The sequence below is a fragment of the Suncus etruscus genome, chromosome 2 (genome assembly GCF_024139225.1).
Source record: "Suncus etruscus isolate mSunEtr1 chromosome 2, mSunEtr1.pri.cur, whole genome shotgun sequence".
In the NCBI taxonomy this organism is placed as follows: domain Eukaryota; kingdom Metazoa; phylum Chordata; class Mammalia; order Eulipotyphla; family Soricidae; genus Suncus; species Suncus etruscus.
Genome location: NC_064849.1, coordinates 121,097,788 through 121,116,294, shown reverse-complemented (window position 1 = coordinate 121,116,294; position 18,507 = coordinate 121,097,788). Strand labels below are relative to the sequence as shown.

At 37.9% G+C, this 18,507-nt stretch overlaps 2 protein-coding genes across 2 annotated transcripts in view; both read right to left on the bottom strand.

Moving 5' to 3' along the window:
- The window catches only part of IPO11 (importin 11), a 192,584-nt gene that overhangs the window by 44,762 nt on the left and 129,315 nt on the right, over nucleotides 1-18,507 (bottom strand). The window contains 1 exon segment of the mRNA XM_049768835.1: nucleotides 16,362-16,483. Within this exon segment, the coding sequence (XP_049624792.1) occupies nucleotides 16,362-16,483 (122 nt within the window).
- LRRC70 (leucine rich repeat containing 70) lies at nucleotides 2,661-7,258 on the bottom strand. The gene is given in 5 exon segments (XM_049768181.1): nucleotides 2,661-3,597; nucleotides 3,599-3,638; nucleotides 3,641-3,651; nucleotides 4,033-4,184; nucleotides 7,241-7,258. Coding segments are annotated over 5 exon segments (1,158 nt in total).

The window sequence follows — 18,507 nt, the reverse complement described above, 5'->3', positions numbered from 1 at the left end:
TCTTGCACTCAGAAATCAATCCTGGTGGTAATAAGGGGACCATGTGATGTTGGGGTTCAAACCTGGGTTAGCCTCATGCTAGCAAAATACCTGACTTGCTGTACACTCTCCTGGTCACAACCAGTGCGACACTGGTTCCATAGATAAAGTAGCAAATATCAAGTTGGGGGAAGAGGGAACAGAAATCCAAAAGGTAATTCATACATAGTTTGGGAAAAGCTCATTTTAGAGTATCTATTAAGTTCCCCAAAATGTAAGGAATAGACCTCAAGATCAAAAAAGAGGAAACTGTCTCAAATAAAAAGGTAGGACCATAGATTTAGACTGCAACAATGGACTCTAAGAAAGGAGAAGCAAAGAAAAACTTGGAAAAAGAGAAATGAAAATAATGGAAGACATTGCTCCGGTCCAGTAATTACAGTGGTTTTTTTTTTGAGGGGATAGGGTGGTGGATATGACCCAGCTATGCTCAAGGATCACTCTTGGCAGCCTGAGAAGAACACTTCTATTTTTGGCTCCACAGTTCACACCAGAGTGCTTGTTAGAAAAACCTAATTGTGACTCTCCTACTTTAAAACTGGTGATTAACCTATAAGAACTCCCATAAGTTAAAAAACAAACTCCCTGTCATCTAGTTCAGTCTTATGGAATAGTATGAAGATTTCTCAAAAGGGGGGGGGGCAGTATAAAGCTTTCATATGATTCCACTTCTTGACATTTATCTCCAAAACAGAAAAGCATTAATCCAAAAAAGATGTAGGAACACCTTTGTTTACTGCAGTGTCAGTAAAATAGATAAGATATGGAAATTATCCAAATGCCCAATGACATGGTAAATGAATAAAGAAACTGTAGCATAAATGTGTGTATATATACATATATATAAAATGAAATATAATGCAGTTGTAAGAACAAATTAAACTGCAGTTGTAGGCTGCAAGTTCAATGAACCAGGAGGGTAACATGTTAAGTAAGTGAGAGGGAGAAGTATAAAGTAATAATCTCATTCATGGATGGTATAAAGAGAAAACAAAAGGGAATAGATAGTCTAGGAAGATGGCAAATCCTTGACTATGGATTACAAAACTGAGATTACCAACCTAGCAGGGGAATGAAGAGGTAGAATAAAAAACATTAACCTATATGGTAGGTAAACTGGGAAAACTGGTGGCAAAAAATAAACAATGGTTAAAAGATGGGTGTTGAAACACTGTACGACTGAAACTCAACTAACAACAATTTTTTAACTCTATCTCAGTAATTTAATTTTTTTGATTTAAAAGTAAAATTGACCTTTGCCAGAAAGAACCTGCCAGTAATATATGCTTGATACTTATAGTCAAAATAAATCTCAAACACAATATATATAACTATGAATTCATTATTTTTGTTTCTATGTATCTCCATTTTCCCACTTCCTTTTCACAGAGTATCAAAAAGCAACAGAGATAATAGAGGGGTTAAAGGTGTTTCCCTCCCTTGCAGCTGTCCTAGATGTCCTGGTTTGAATCCAAGCTCCACATACAGTCTCAACCAGTGGATCACTCCTGAGTACTATGTCAGGAATTGCCACTGAGCTCCAAAGCCACAACCCACTCCCCCCAAAGAAGTGTTTAATCATAACCAACTAATTCTATCTCAAGACATACTGCTGCTTCTTACAAGAGGGTAATTTCTAAAGGACAAATTTTGTCAGCTAAGGATTTTTTTGTTTGTTTGTTTTGGGGTCACACCCAGCAGCATTCTGGGGTTACTCCTGGCTCTGCACTCAGTAGCAGGTTTAGGGGACTATATAGGATGCCAGGAATCAAACCCAGGTCCATCCTGGGTCAGCCAAGTGCAAGGCAAATGCCCTAACTCTATGCTATCTCTCCAGCCTCTCAGCTAAATTCTAAATATCCTCCAATGACCCCTCGAAATTACATAAAATTACAAAACCTTAGGTCATCTGGCATTTCCCTCTATCTGCACATATCACTCAAAATTCAAAATCCAGCTATACTGAACTTTTTGTTTCCAAAACTAAAATTTCTAATAATTTAGTTCTAACCTATCTCTTTGCTCTCTGGGCTGCACTAATTTTTACTCATTCCTTTATGACCCAATTTTAATGTTTTGCTCCTAGACTCATCTCCTTGCTTTCCATGTTCTACCTGACAGCACCTTCAACTGAAGTCCTTATTATACTCTGCAAAGGCCCTGAGTCTCCCTCTAGATCTCACAATTATAATGCCAGGACCATACTAAGCAACAGAACAGTATGAAATTCAAAGTAGGCACTCTGAAACTGAGTAGACTTAAAAGTGTCTCAAGTTGTGAGAATCAGAAAGTTTCTTAAACTGTTGTAATGAGATTTTCTTATCTGTAAAATATAGATAGTACTATCTTATAACCCATTTTAAGTGTTAAGTGTGATTAAGTGAAATATCTAGTAGAGTTGTTTGTACAAAGACACCATCTTTTATTATTGCCTAATAACAATGCTTATCAAATATTTTCTGAATGAATACACTATTCACAAATTATTTTTAAACATTTTATTACTACTGAGCCCACACCATTCACTGCATTTTCAAATAAATTTTATGATTCTCTAAGGAGACTTTAGTTTTCTTATATTCATGTTTTTTGAAATCCCTTATAGCTAAGATTTAGCTGAATTACAAAGCAGAATGTTCAAAGAGTATGACCTGTGCCTCACTTTCAGGAACAATTTGTTTGTGGAGCCCAATTTGTTCCAAAGCAGGGCTTTCTAGAGAACCCGAGCCAGTATTATAGACTGAGGCAGTTACATTATACCTTGCTGACTGATAAAAGCTGTAGTATTCAAGTCTATTTTCCCCTGAGTTTTCTGGAGCCTTTAGTTTTTGTTTAAATTGAACAATTTTGTAGATCAAAAAAATGATTAGAACACAAGCTAAGATGAAAAAAGCCAACAAAATGTCAAAAGCCTCATTCAATTTTTCAACTTCTTGTGTGCAAATAAGAGATGTTTTCCCTGACACTGGTGTGGCATCAATTGGTAAAGCACTGGTTTTTTCCAAGTTCAAGTTAACAGAAGACGTAAGCTGTATTTGCACAGGTAACACTGCAGTAGTTTCTAATGGATTACTAAAGGTATCCTCTTCAGAAAACGTACTGGCAGGTGAAGTGCGAACATGATTCCAGAAAGTAATGCTCTCAGCGTTTTCCAAATGGTTCCCATTTGTGGTTACTTTGTGCCAGGCCATCATTAATTCAGTGGTCTTGTGAAGAATGTGAAGAGATTTTACAAACCAATCTCTGGATATATTTGTTGAAGATGTAACACAATTTGTAAGGTCAGTCCACTTAATATAATGTAACGATCTGCCGCACATAGGCAGGAGATTCTGACAACAGATGTTTAAAGTAAAGTCTGAGGATGCTAGCCAGTCTCGAAGGCCCAATACTCTGCAGTTACATTTCCAAGGAATAGAATTTGCCTGAAGATGAGTCAATGAAGACAATGGCTTAAGGGCCCTGGGATGTAAGTCTGTAAGATTATTAAATGACAGATTAAGAATCTTCAAAGATGTTCCCATGTTTTCAAAGTCATTATTATTGATGCTGAGTATTGTTTCTACTCAGCTCAAAGTAAATTATATTCTTTAACAACTAAATGTTTCAGAATTTTATAAAACACTGTGACAAGACTAGATAGACTAAATGTTTAATACACTGTTAACTCTATGACATTCCTTCCAAATATTTTTCATACTTGAATTTTTCAAAAGGCACTTCTAGATGACAAATCTTTTTTTTTTGGGGGGGGGGGATTTGAGGCCACACCTGGTGACATTCAGAGGTTACTCCTAGCTATGCATTCAGAAATCGCTCTTGGCTTGGGGGCCATATGTGACGCCGGGTGATCGAACCGTGGTCCGTCCTAGGCTAGTGCATGCAAGCCTTACCGCTATGCCACCGCTCCAGCCCCTAGCTGACAAACTTTTAAATGCAAAGGCTGTATATAACTTCACTATGATTCTGAGACAAAGAAAGTCTTGATGGTACATGAAATCATTGGTTTCTAGAAACATATGATTCAGATTTCCAGGATGAAAGTATGAATCTGATATCCTCAACAATTTAGATAAATCAGGAATCTGAAAAGCAATCATGCCAACAAAGGTGTATAATTCTCCAAGATTCTGAATCAACAATTCCTTTGTAGAATAAAGTATAGAACTGAAACTAAATATTTAATTTTCATCTTGTATAAAAAATATGTTGGACTGTACATATTAATTATGTACACTTAAATATCATCAAGACCCCAGGATCCAAATGCTTTAATAAAATAATCATTTAGACATAGAAAATATAGCTGCCTCAAAAGATGGCTTCTGGACATACACACTCAATGCTAAAATTAAACAAATATGAGAAAAGAAAATAGTACCTCTTAATTCACCTTGACTTATGAAATATATTATTCTACTCTAATACAAAAAACTACACATTCAGGAAAATTCTTAGAAGTACTTGAAAAGTCTAAATTAGGACCAGTAATTTTGTCTTTCAGTGCAGAGCTGGTGAATAGAAAACACACAAGTATTTTTTTATGACATAATATTGAATTACAGATAGCATATAGAAACAATTGTAGGCAGGACAGAGAAAAATGTAGTTCATGGAATAACCCTGTTTTTGGGTTTTCTGCTCATGGCATAACTACAAAAAGAAAATTAAAATAAAAAATAATTAAAAACTGAGATTATAAACAAGTTCTAAAAATGTAAGTGTTAGTATGCTCCATTTCTGTATACTATTTTCATTAGGATCAGTCAATAGTATTAGTTATCAAACTGTGCCTCAATGACCATATTAGAGTTTGGGTATATTCTAGAACCATTAAACCACTGTTTGACAAAAGAAATAGCTCAAGTTTAATAACAAAAATAAAATGTTTGCTAAGTTAATTTAAAAATAAAGCAAATCACAGTATCAAAAGTGACCAAAGAAAATCTAGGAATGACACAGCCTTTGGATATATGTCCCTTTATTGATGCAGAGCCCCTTCCTTATCCATTAAATAACATTCATAATTTATGAAAATACTAACTCATTACAGATTAAACTTCCTAAAGTTTTTCACAAGACCAGTTTGTTTTAGCTGAAGATTTAGATTGAAATAAATAATCTTACCAAGAACAGGAAATTCAAATTATTAGCCCTCGGCTGATTCAAGTAAAGATTTTCTTTCTAAATCTGAAGAGCGACACTCCTAAACTCCATCTCTTTCTGTGGTACTGTTGACCTCCACCCATCTACCGTTTTTTTCTTTTTAAGTCACAGTTTGCTCAGGAAACACCACTCTTCACATTGGTTCCTCCACAGTCAGAGTGCAAAACAGAGGTTGCCATGGATACAGGAAACTGACAGGAAGTAATTTTATCTGTGTTTCAAAAGTATTGTTTTAAAGAAATCTCAGAAAAATATTTTCTCAAAATGCAGTTAATTTCCATTTTCCTAATGCATAACATCAAAATATCATTGATTTTTTAAAAAATAAGTGTACCTGTTAAAAATATATGAAATATTTAAATATTAAGAATAAGCAAATACGGGGCCAGAGAGATAGCATGGAGCATGGAGGCAAGGCATTTGCCTTTCATGCAGAAGGATGGTGGTTCGAATCCCGGCATCACATATGATCCCCTGAGTGATGTCTGAGCATAGAGCCAGGAGTAACCCCTGAGAGCTGCCGGGAATGACCCAAAAACCAGAAAAAAAAAAAAAAAAAAAAAGAATAAGCAAATATCAACAACAGCTAAGTATAAAAATATGGGGTGGGAAAACAAAGTTAAAATATATGTGATTAATATAATTTTTAAATTCAAAAAATAAAACTAAGATAGTCTTTTATTAATATACTTCAATATAATGCATTGAAGTGAGTGGTAAATTGACACTAGCCTGTTTACAAATTATTGACAATGTATTTGGTGAGAAAGTTGGGAAAATAAAAAAGGCACTTTAAAGTCTTTACACCATAAAAAACACTCAAATTAGTTTGAATTATTTAGAAAATAATTTTATTTGTATTTAGAAAATAATTTTATTTGTATATAAAATTTTAAGAATCTTAATCTAAGCAGTTGCTTGGATTACATTTTAGTCATTTATTTTCCAAAATCTGATTGTTTAAATTTTCTAATTATAAGTATATCAAAACTACTAAAACATTAACAATAAGCTTAAAATGAATAATAATATATAATGCATTTTATAACTCTTGATAATGGGGCAGCTTTATTTCAAATCAAGATAACAAGACAATTATTTTAGAAATATGTGAGCCATTTCCAGGCAAAATCTAAAAAAATAGAAACTTGACAACAGAAAATGCTTTACAAGACAAATGTTTTTCAGCAAGAGGAAGATATTTTCTAAAAATACATTTTCTAAAAAATAAAACCCTAGGGGCCAGAGAAATAACATGGAGGTAAGGCATTGCCTTTCATGCAGAAGGTCGGTGGTTCAAATCCCGGCATCCCATATGGTCCCCGAGCCTGCCAGGAATGATTTCTGAGCATAGAGCCAGGAATAATCCCTGAGCGCTGCCAGGTCTGACCCAAAAACAAACAAACAAACAAAAAAAACCTTAAATAAATGTATTGCCTTAAAGTACTGAAAGTCCCCAAGCTGAAATAGATAAATACAAATTCAAGCATGTATACTTCCAAAAAATATTTTAAAATATTGCTAATGGTGCATGTATGTATAGTTTCCTTGAGACTATACTGACACGATAATATACAGTCTAAATACATCTAATACAATATTGGTTAGCTATGTTTGAGATTTTTTAAAAATTGCTTAAAATACTATAGGGGGAGGGGGAAGGAGCAATAGCGCAGCAGTAGGGCATGTGCCTTGCACGCGGCTGACCCAGGACAGACTTTGGTTCGATCCCCAACATTCCAAGGCAGGAGCGATTTCTAAGCACATAGCCAGGAGTAACCCCTGAGCAACTCCAGGTGTGGCCCAAAACAAACAAACAAAAAAATTTATCCTGGAAACCTGGGCAGCAAATGGAGAGGATAGATATTGCAAGGCCAAATATGTGAAGCAAAGTTTTGTAGGCCAGTTCTAGGAACTGATAATGAAGATGGAACAGTAAAAGGATGTAACTCCACCCTGGATTTAGGTGTACCTACCTGAGACCCGCCCTTTTCTGGGAGGGGTCTTGGGAACTGGATATTAGGTGTAACCTTACCTGCAAGACCGCTCCCATTCTGGGAGTGGTCTTGGAAGGTTACATAAAGCCTTTGACCCAGGTGATTAGGATCTTTGCCTCTTTTGGTCTTTGACCAAAGGGAGATGGCTGGAAGGAATTAAGATTCAGGGCTAGATAAGAATGGCTGAGTGCTTGAAAGGTTATGATGTAGGCCACACACATGTGGTGGATAGGGTATGAATAAAGCTGATGCTTCCTGATGCCTGCCTGTGAGTGAGTTCAATACCCGTGGCTTTCCTGAACCCCAGACCTGCCGGTTGATGGGGGATGAAGCCACGTGGCCGGGGCCTAAGGACAAAGGCCTCCATCCCTTCACCATCCATCGCCATCCACCACCATCTTTAATTATTTAATACAACAAAAGGATGTCTAGAATCTCGACACACTGATTTTCTTTTTCTTCAGTTTCTAAGGCACATCGAGCAATGCTCAGGGGTTTATTCCTGGCCCTGTACTCAGTAATTATTCCTGGTAGTGCTTAGGATGCCAGGGTCGACCATGTCCCAATGTAAGTACCTACCTGCTTTGCTAATGTTCATGTCCTGCAGCTGATTTTTCACAGCAAGGACAGTCACTTGTCAGCCTTTTGAAATGGGAGATTTAAACAAGGCATCTTCTTAGGGGACTTCTGCTAAACTTCTTCAATAATGGCACACTGGTTAATATCTTAATCAATATGATTGACAATGATCACAGATACCCTTTTGATCGGCTATTACTTTACTGACATTTTATCACCAAAGACACTGGAAAATTACCCCCATGGGGGGGGGGTGAGACAAGCACCAAAAATTATACCAATTAGAAGAAACATTTCAAAGTTCATTTGGTTAGTATTTCACCAACATATGGAATAAAGCATGTCCCATTGACTTGTTATTGCATCATACAATTTCAAGAATTGCCTAGATTTCAAGGCACACTATCCAGTACAAGTGGTTTTATTAATTGGAATTTTGATCTGAAGTCTGAGAAATCAGCAGAAAGAGGAAGGGCACTCTTGACAACTTCAAGAAGAAGCATGTATGTGCTGAAGCACTAATACAATGATGGGGCATTTGCCTTGTAAGCAGCCAACCCAGGATGGATGGAGGTTCAATTCCCAGTGTCCCATATGGTCCCTGAGCCTACCAGGAGCGATTTCTGAGTGCAGAGGCAGGAGTAACCCCTGAGCGCCGCTGGGTGTGACCCCAACCCTCCCCCCAAAGAAAAAGAAGCAGGTGATAAAAATCCTCATGGGACAGATGCCCTGCCCACGCCAGGAAAAAAGAACATCCTTTTTCTCTGGAGACACAGAAAATGCTATAAAGAATCTAGACCTAAATATCTCTACCATTACTACACCCCGTATACATCTTGCTCTATTGTATTTTTTTCTACTCTTCTTTACACAGGTCATAAAAAACAGACTTTGCAATTTTGGGGGGACTTCATTTCCTTATGAAAGACCACATGTCATGTAAAACACACTAAAAGTTTATGCTTTCTCTTGCTAATTTTTTGTTTTCACAAGTTTAATTTTCATTCGAGCCACAGACTCAAGAGAATCTAGGAAAACTTTTTCCTTCTTTAGAGTTTGGAAATATTCATAAAAAAAGATTCAGTGAAATCAAAATTTAAAGAAAAAAAACTACAAAATTATCAGAGCAACAATTTCCCCGTGTTCCAAAAATATCCAAACAAAAAATTATTTTTTAAATGCTTGGGTCACATTCGGCAGGACTCAAGGTTCCTCCTGGCTCTGCACTCAGAGATCCTGGCAGGCTCGGGGGACAATATGGGATGCTGGGATTTGAACCACCTTCTGACCTGGGTCAGCCACATGCAAGGCAAATGTCCTACTCCTGTGCTATTTCTCCGGCCTCAGAAAGATCATTTTTATTAGATCTTACAAATAAGAATTTTCCAAAACATCACCAAAAGAGTGACAAAGTAGAATAAATCTCCAATACTTCTTTTGTCTTTGGGTCACACCCAGCAGCACTCAGGTCACTCAGGTGTGTCTTTGGGTCACACCCAGCTCTACACTCAGAAATCGCCCCTGGCAGGCACGGGGGACCATATGGGATGCTGGGATTTGAACCACCATCCTTCTGCATGCAAGGCAAATGCCTTACCTCCATGCTATCTCTCGGGCCCAAATCTCCAATTTTTTTTTTTTTGCCAATTTTTAATACTGTAAAAACTGAGGGGGAATAATGTGATCACAATAAACAACAAAACTAATTTAACAGGGGTTAGAGAGAATACATATCATGCACCTGACTGGAGCAGATCTCAGAACCACATGGTTTCCTGAGCATTGTGGTGTGTAGTCATGGAATCCAAGCATCACTGAATGCAGCCCTCGACTCCCAAACACCCCTCAGGTGTGATCTATGAATCTCCAATGTGAAAGGGCTCAGCGGCACATCCCCAGGTCCAGATCTTGTATTGAATCTCAAGCCTGGTTGCCAAGAATGAGGTGGGACCCAAGCTTCTAAGCACCACTTGGTAAACTCTACCCAATCTAAATAATATATTGAAGTTTATAAGTTGATAGCAAGTAAAACTTTGATATCCAGAAATGTAGAGTTCAGCCCTCTATTCTATTCTAGGGATTGCTGCTCTCCCAATCAATTACTACTAAACCACAGAAACCAACACTTTAAAAGGGGGGGAGGGGAGATGAGATACCTCTATATCTAACTTTGTATGGTTACATCATTAGTAGTAAAGACTAGTCAAGACTTACTAGGAGAGTAAGTCTTCCTAAGACCTAGCTTTTAGAATCTAGTAAAGACTAGATTCTAGAATTCAAATTTACCCAATTCCCATTACATTTATTATAGTGTACATTTTCTTTGTGCTTTGATTACAAACACATTCCAAAGCAATTCATAGTATTTGGGTCATTTTAACTCTGATGAGCTTTAAATCCTGCAACATGCTTAATTAATTCTTCATATGTTCTCCAATGCATATTAATTTTCCCCAACCTAAATTAGGCATTTGGCTCCTGTTCTGGTATACATCAAATGAATTGAATAGGGTTGGAGCAATAGTACAGCAGTAGGGTATTTGACTTGCATGCAGCCAATTCAGGTTCGATCCTAGGAACTCCTGGATGGTTTCCACCAAGCCTTTCAGGAGTGCAGGCCCTGAAGTGCAGGGCCAGAATCCCAGAATACCACTTTGTGTGGCCCCAAAAGGAAAACGAAAAATTATTTCAACGTTTCTATATATTCTTTTTCTTTTTAATTTAATTTTATTGAAGCCATTGTGATTTACAAAGTCCTTCATAGTTGGGTTTTACATAGTCTTTTTTTGATTCCTACTTATTTTCACTTCTGAACATACTTTCTCCTAAATGCACCCCTCCCTCCTTTTATTTCCAGAAAAATGACTTTTCAATATACTTTTTTTTTTGAGGGGGGTCACACCCAGTAGCACTCAGGGTTACTCCCAGCTTTACCCTCAGAAGTCGCTCCTGGCAGCTCAGGGGACCATATGGGACGCCGAGATTCAAACCATCGTCCTTCTGCATGCAAGGAAAATGCCCTACCTCCATGCTATCTCTCCAGCCCAGTTTTTTCAATTTCTTTATACATTTTTCTCCCTGAATGTTTTTTTTATATTGTCCTTGTTTTAAAATAATCTAATGCTTTAGATATCTGTACATTGTTGTTGTTTTGGGAGGGGCCATGTGCAAGGCAAACACCTTACCGCTGCGCCTCTGCTCTGGCCCACTGTTGGTTTTTTAACATACAAAAATATGGGGTTGAGATATAATACAGTGGGTAAGTAACTTGCTTTGCACACAGCTAGTTGGACTTGATCCCTGGATATGATCCCCCAAGCACTGCCAGGAGTCATCCCAGAGCCATGAGTAAGTCCTGAACACTCTGAGTGTTGCTTTCAAAAAACAAAAACAAAGGGCCAAGCAATGGTGCAAGTGGTAAGGCACTTGCATTGCATGTGCTAACCTAGGAGGGACCACGGTTCGATCCCTCAGCGTCCTATATGGTCCCCCAAGCCAGGAGCAATTTCTGAGCACATAGCCAAGAGTAACCCCTGAGCATCACCAGGTGTGGCCCAAAACCAAACAAACAAAAACAAAAACAAAAGAAAACACACAGCAAATTCTACAAGTAAAAGAATACCTAAAACAAGAGAATATTCTGTTACCATATTTTAAACATATGCTATCTGTATTATTTACAGTAAATAAGCCAATTATGATGGATTTACATACAAAGAATGGTTTGTATTAGCAATTATGTTTTAAATTTTTAAGAAATTCTAAAATAAACAGATTCATAATTTGAAATGGGGCATACAAAAAAAAAATGTAAGCCAGGGCCACAAAAATATCATAGAGGTTAAGGCATGTGTGCCTTGCATAAGGATAACCCTGATTCAATGCCTGCCACCACTTATGGTACCTTGAAGCACCCACAGGGAAGACCATTGAGTGCAGTGCCAAGAGTAAGACCTGAGCATCAGATGTGCTCAAAACCAAGACAAACCCCAAATTTGGTTAGTATTTCACCAACATATGGAATGAAGCATGTCCCACTGACTTGTTATTGCATCATACAATTTAAAAAATTGCCTGGATTTCAAGACACACTATCCAGTACAAGTGGTTTTATTAATTGAAATTTTGATCTGATGTCTGAGAAATCAGCAGAAAGAGGAAGGGCACTCTTGACAACCTCAAGAAGAAGTCTGTGTGTGCCCATTTTCCTTTCAGCCTACAGCCTCTATGCTAAACATTTTTCCTTGATCTACAATAGATTTGGGGAGTTAAGGGGTCTATTGCAGATGAATGTTATAAAAGAGTAACATAATGGAGTTGTTCAGCTATACATTCAATAATAATTTTAAATACCACATTTAACAAATACATGAGAAATCAATAAAAGTTTTTTCCTTAGGTAAAATTATCTGACAATCTCTGAAAGAAGAAATAAAGAAAACCATATTAACCTGATGAAAAATGAACACCAAGTCAGTGTATGCATATGGAATAGCTGCTGGTAGATATTATCTCTCTCAAAAGTTAGCTCTCTACAGAGACACCAATCTGACCAAACTTCCAAGTATGCTGGTATTTGGACTAACATCACCAGAGTTTTTTAAAGTGAGTGCAGACACCCTTCTTGTGCCCCATTCCTTGACTTCTCGTACTTCCAGAAACACTGGCAGCCAAAACCATGCCCACAGATGCAGTCACCATGTCTATATTAGACCAGTTCCATAGATTCACTCTATAAAGAGATATAAATCAAGTTGTGAAAAATTGTGGGTACAATGACTATGCAGCTGAAAGTTTGCAAATCTTGGGAGAAAAGGGAAGGCCAAGTCCCTGCGCTGCTGAAGCCACATCTGCTGCACCCATCACCCACAATCATCTCTTGAATTATTGGCCCTGCTTCACCACTCATCTACAGCTCTCTGTAGAGACAGCAATCTAACCAAAAATCCAAGTATGCCGGTACTTGGACTGACATCATTGGGACTTTTCTTGAAGAAAGTGTAACATCCTTCCCCACACCACCTACCTTCTTCTGGAAGCCCTGACAACTAAAACCACACCAAATGTTGCTTAGAGCTGAACTACACTTCTGCATGACAATCTCAAATTTTCTATTACTGTTTCTATTTGTATTACTATTACAGCAAGAAACACATCAATTTAGACACCAATGTGTATTTGAATGCACTTTACATTCAGAAACAAGAGAAGTAGCAGACTGATCAACTAGCTATAGGAGCTTACTAAACATTCTGACAATAATTTAATGGCCTCATTGCAAGATACAATAATTTTCACATATTTTCTTGCTGCTATACACTTTATTTCTTCTCCCCCCACTTTCAGCTTTCTAGTAATTTTGTTCTCACTTATCTGGAAACAAATATATTATGATCAACTATGTGAACAATTTGATCCATAGTCTTTAAATAAAGTAATACATATTGAGGACATAGGGTGCATTAAGTAACTCTCACCATCAATGTGAAACATAGCTAGCTCTAGACTGAAGTCAGCTTGAAGACATTTCAGTCTCATCTGTCAATGTACATACTTATATTTGTAATTTGTAAGAATTTTAAAAAGATTATGAACTCTGATTACCTGGAATGTCTGGTAGGATGTCTAAGTAAAGAGGAGCCTCAGGGAAGTCTAAGTAAAAATTTTCATATATTCAGTCAGAATCTTTGCTACATAGTGACAGTTCTTACTGACAGAAGCTAGAACTAATGACTGAGAGTAATATGTATCATTTAGTAAGTGATCATATGCATCCTCCACTTTTTTTTTTTTTTTTTTTGGTTTTTGGGCCACACCCAGCGGTGCTCAGGGGTTAGTCCTGGCTGTCTGCTCAGAAATAGCTCCTGGCAGGCACGGGGGACCATATGGGACACCGGGATTCGAACCAACCACCTTAGGTCATGGATCGGCTGCTTGCAAGGGAAACACCGCTGTGCTATCTCTCTGGGCCCGCATCCTCCACCTTAACAGGCAACAGATATACATTCTCCAACTTTCCTCAAAGTAACCAAAAGTGTTGGTTGGTATCTCACCCCACATTTGAAAGTTGAGAAAACTGATATCAATGTCACACACATAATCTCTGGACAATCTCTGTCAAATTTCTGAAACCAGAAAGTTGTGAGTTAGCTAAAACTTAAACAGTAGCCTAAAGGTCACTCTAGGACAGCAGTCCCAAGTGGAGACAGGAGGTTCTATTGCCATCTAGTGGTAGAAACCAGGGATGTTGCAAATATCCTACAATGTACAGGGAAGTCCTCAGGACAAATATTCATTCATCTGCAACAAAAAGTTCCTAATACTGTGGTTGAGGGGGAAATACTTTAGGAGAGTTATTTCTTTCCTTTCTTTTTTGGTTTTTGGGTCACACCTGGCGTTGCTCAGGGGTTACTCCTGGCTGTCTGCTCAGAAATAGCTCCTGGCAGGCACGGGGGACCATATGGGACACCGGGATTCGAACCAACCACCTTTGGTCCTGGATTGGCTGCTTGCAAGGCAAACGCCGCTGTGCTATCTCTCCGGGCCCAGGAGAGTTATTTCTAATTTGAAAAAGAACATTAAAATAAGTTAGAAGAAATGATAATTTCGCAAAATAATCAGGCTCAAGAAATTATCATCAACATTATTTTCCTGATCTACTGTTTTTAACAGGAATAAGATATGTTGTAGTGGTCAACTTCCACTAGAACAGCCTTCTCCAGGCTTTTTATGCTTGTATAACAGAACCTGTCCTGCACAACAGTCTATAGACCAGCATTTATGACCAAGATTACAGTTCAGTGGTTTTCATCTTTTCAATGGACTGGCACCAGTAAGTGGAATGGCAGTTAAAGACCACTGTACTAAAGCATTTGATTAGAACATTCCTTTTTTTTTTTTTTTTTGGTTTTTGGTTTTTGGCCTACACCCGGTGACACTCAGTGGTTACTCCTGGCTATGTGCTCAGAAGCCACCCCTGGCTTGGGGGTACCATATGGGATGCCAGGGGATCGAACCGTGGTCCACCCTAGGCTAGCGCTGGCAAGGCAGACACCTTACCTCTAGCGCCACCACGCTGGCCCTTGATTAGAACATTCCTAAGTTAAGTCATGAGCCAATGACTATGTATAGCAAACTTTTAGTGCAATCTTCCTCCCCCCCCTCATTTTTTGCTTATCAGCCTTTTTTGCTATTTTTCAAAATATTACATTTTCCATATCAAACTATGCTTCTTTAATCTGTAATCCTTACAGACTTTATCAAATTAAATCATGTCTAATGAGATAGCTAAAGTGCTAAAGCACAAGCTGGAGCACGTGCTATGTGTGCTGAAGGTCTAGTTCATTTCCAACACTACCTGGTCTCGTAACACTGTCAAGTGCAGCCAAAACACCAAAAACTGAAAGGCAAATCAGTCTTTAAATTGCAATTACCATTTTCTTGGAACCCTAAAAATGACATGAACTCACTACTATCCAAAAGATTTTTACAAAATTTTACTACATATAAACTCCATTATTCCTATCATAAACTTAAACCTTGAAGAGTCATCAGAGCTTAAGAATGAACTGGAGGTCTTCTGCATATTAGGAGTGTGGTCTAACCTAAATGAGCTACTTCTCTGGAACAATTTACCCACGTTCTGAATAAAAGTTAACTCGCTAGAAATAAATCCTTAGTTAAAGCTAAGGATGATTTCTGGGTCAGAGAGAGTATAGTGGGTGGTGAGTACTTGCTTTGTATGCAATTAATCAGGGTTCAATTCCCACTACCATACATAACCCCTTGAACGCTGTCAGGAATAGTTACTGAGCAAAGAGTCAGTCATTTCTGAGCACCACTGATTGTGCCCCAACACAAAAAGAGAAAAGAAAGGATTTCTTTCTGGATTTATTTAACTCATTTATCATTGGGCTCAATGTACCAAAAAATATTCTGACATATTGCTGTTATTGTTATTATTGTTTTTATTATAACAATATCAAGTCTTAAGTTTGGTTTTATGCTCTTAAAATTAGTAATACCCCAAGCCAAAAGAAAATAATAACCATCAACTCTTCCCAGGTAGTTCAGTTTGGACTGATACCTCCACAGAATTCTCAGAATGGGTGGGGTCAGATTCTCCGTTCTGTATGACCCACTGCAGCCCAGCGCCACACTTTAGACCCTCTACCATAAATAGCCCAAGCTTCTCGAATGCATTCAAATAATATGAGCAGCTGACACTTCAGGTGGGACCAAACTATGAAGCTGAAAGCTCTGGGATTCTTTTGGAATGGGGATGAGCCAAGAAACTCAAAACCATCCCATTATCAGAAAACCCAACCACCCCACCAACTTCATGGCAGTAAAAAGGCCCAACACCTCTACCAAGGTCCAAAGAAAATAACAGCACCAACACTTCCCAGGTTGTCTAGTTTGGCTGATACCACTGTTGCAGAATGGGTATGGGCAGATTCCCTTTTCTGCATGAATCACAACAATGCCACATCCTATATTCCCTGACAAAAAATGGCCCAAATCCACAACTTAACCTTATTAAACTGCCAAGCCAACACTAAAAGCCAACAATTTATTTACCTATTATCAGATGGTAGAAGAGAAAGCAAAGCCAAAGCTGAAAGTTTTCTTCTTTCGGGCTGGGTAATGTTATCCATACGGTCAACCCACATTTCAATCACATTCCCCAAAAGCTGGTCCATCTAAAGAAAAAAGAAAAAAAAAAGAAAGGGTCTCTCAAATTATTTGACATATTTAAGTCATAAGCTTTGTGAGTTAGCTTTCCTGCTGTGTGAGGCTCGGCTCATAAGCTAAGACTGAAGTTCAATGCCTGGGTTGGAAAGACAGTACAGAGTTAGTTCAAGGCACTTGTCCTGCAAGATGCCAACCCCAATTCAGTTCCCATCACCGGAAATCCCTCAATTACAGCCAGGATTACCGTGAATAAAGAGCCAGGAGCAGGTCCTAAGCACCAACTAGTATGGTCCATTATAAAACAATCTAAGTTCTATCCTATTAACCAAAGAGCTGGTTACCTGAATAGGGCAAACTCTGAAAGATCAGAATAATCTGAACAAAATCAGAAAATTACTCCCATTAGTCTAGAGAGTCAGCTAACTTGAATTCATGATAGTCCCTTAGTTTGTTTTCTAATTTTTGCAAAAGTTCTCTATTTGTCTAAAATATTAATAGAACATGATTGCTTTTAATAAAATATATTGAGAAACTTCAATTTTAATGATATACTTGAACACCTTTGCAACCAAAATTTCATAAAAGTGTAACTAATAAGCTACTATACTATATATATGGAAAGAATATGGTATTTTTCATCTCAGAAATAAAAATTTATTTTGAATTACTTTAAACCAAAGTTCTACAGTTTCAACAGATTGCCCAAGCTATTTTAAGTTCCTAAATATATTTCCTTATTGAATTAATCCCAAAAAGACCTGTTGAGAAAATTTAAAAAGGAAAAAAAAGTTCCTAGGAGAATCTATGCAATAAATGTAGTAGTTAGGTATTATTATTCTATTCATTAGCAGGAACTTAGCCATACTCAGAGCTTACTCCTGGCTCTGTATTCATGGGATCACGAGGTGGCAGACTGATTTGACCTGTTGAGAAAACTTAAGAAGAAGGAAAAAAAGTTCCTAGGAGAATCTATGCAACTCCTGAGCACTATCAAGTATGATCCTAAAACAAAAAAAGCAGAACAAACAGAAATGTACAAATACCAGTTGAAGTTTTCTACATTTGATGAACTACAAGTTACTGATTTAAAATAAAAAAGTGTTTTGCTTTGTTTTGTTTTGTTTTAGTTTTGGGGCCACACCCAGTGGCGATAAGGGGTTATTCCTGGCTCTGCGCTTAGAAATCACTCCTGGACAGCTCAGGGGAATATATGGGATGCTGGGGATTAAACTCAGGTCCATCCTGGGTCATCTGCATGCAAGGCAACACCAATGCCCTACCGCTATGCTATTGCTCTGGTCCCCAAAAGTAGGTTTTTAATAGTATGTAACCAGCTGACTTAAGAAACTAGCTCACACTTATTCCAGGGTTCGGTTTCAGGGATTTTTTTCTATAAATAAAATTTCACTGAAAAAGTTATTTATACAAGATGGTAAGCCAGAGAGAGAGAGAGAGAGAGAGAGCATGGAAGGTTAAGGCACTTGGTTTGATGCTATCAATACAGTTAATTCTTGAAACTGTACCTAATCCCCAAGACACGCACCACCAGGAATGATCCCTGAGCAAAGAGGCAGTAGTAGACCCTGGATGTGACCCAATCTGTCCCCCAACTCCAGTCCCCTTCCCTACTCCCTCAAGACTCACTCTCATTCTCTTCTCTCTTTCTCCTCTCTTTCTCTTCACTAGGGTCTAGAGTGAAAGAACAATGGAGAGGACATTTGCCTGCATGAGGCTGATCCACGTTGGATCCCTGACATCTCATAGGGTCTCCATAAGCCCTGCCAGGACTAATTCCTGAGTGTATAGCCAGGGGTAACTTCTGAACAATGGTTGATGTGCCTCCCTCGCCAAAAAGAAGGGAAAAAAAAGTTTATTAAAGGAATAAAATAATCATGAAAAGTATTTTCATGAGAAATATTCCTGCTTCATTTTACCAACGAGTAGAAATTCCAAACAATCTATATAAGTGGTAACTAAACAGACTAAGAGAAAAAAGGAACATGGCGAAATGGTGGAAGAATGATGTAGTAGC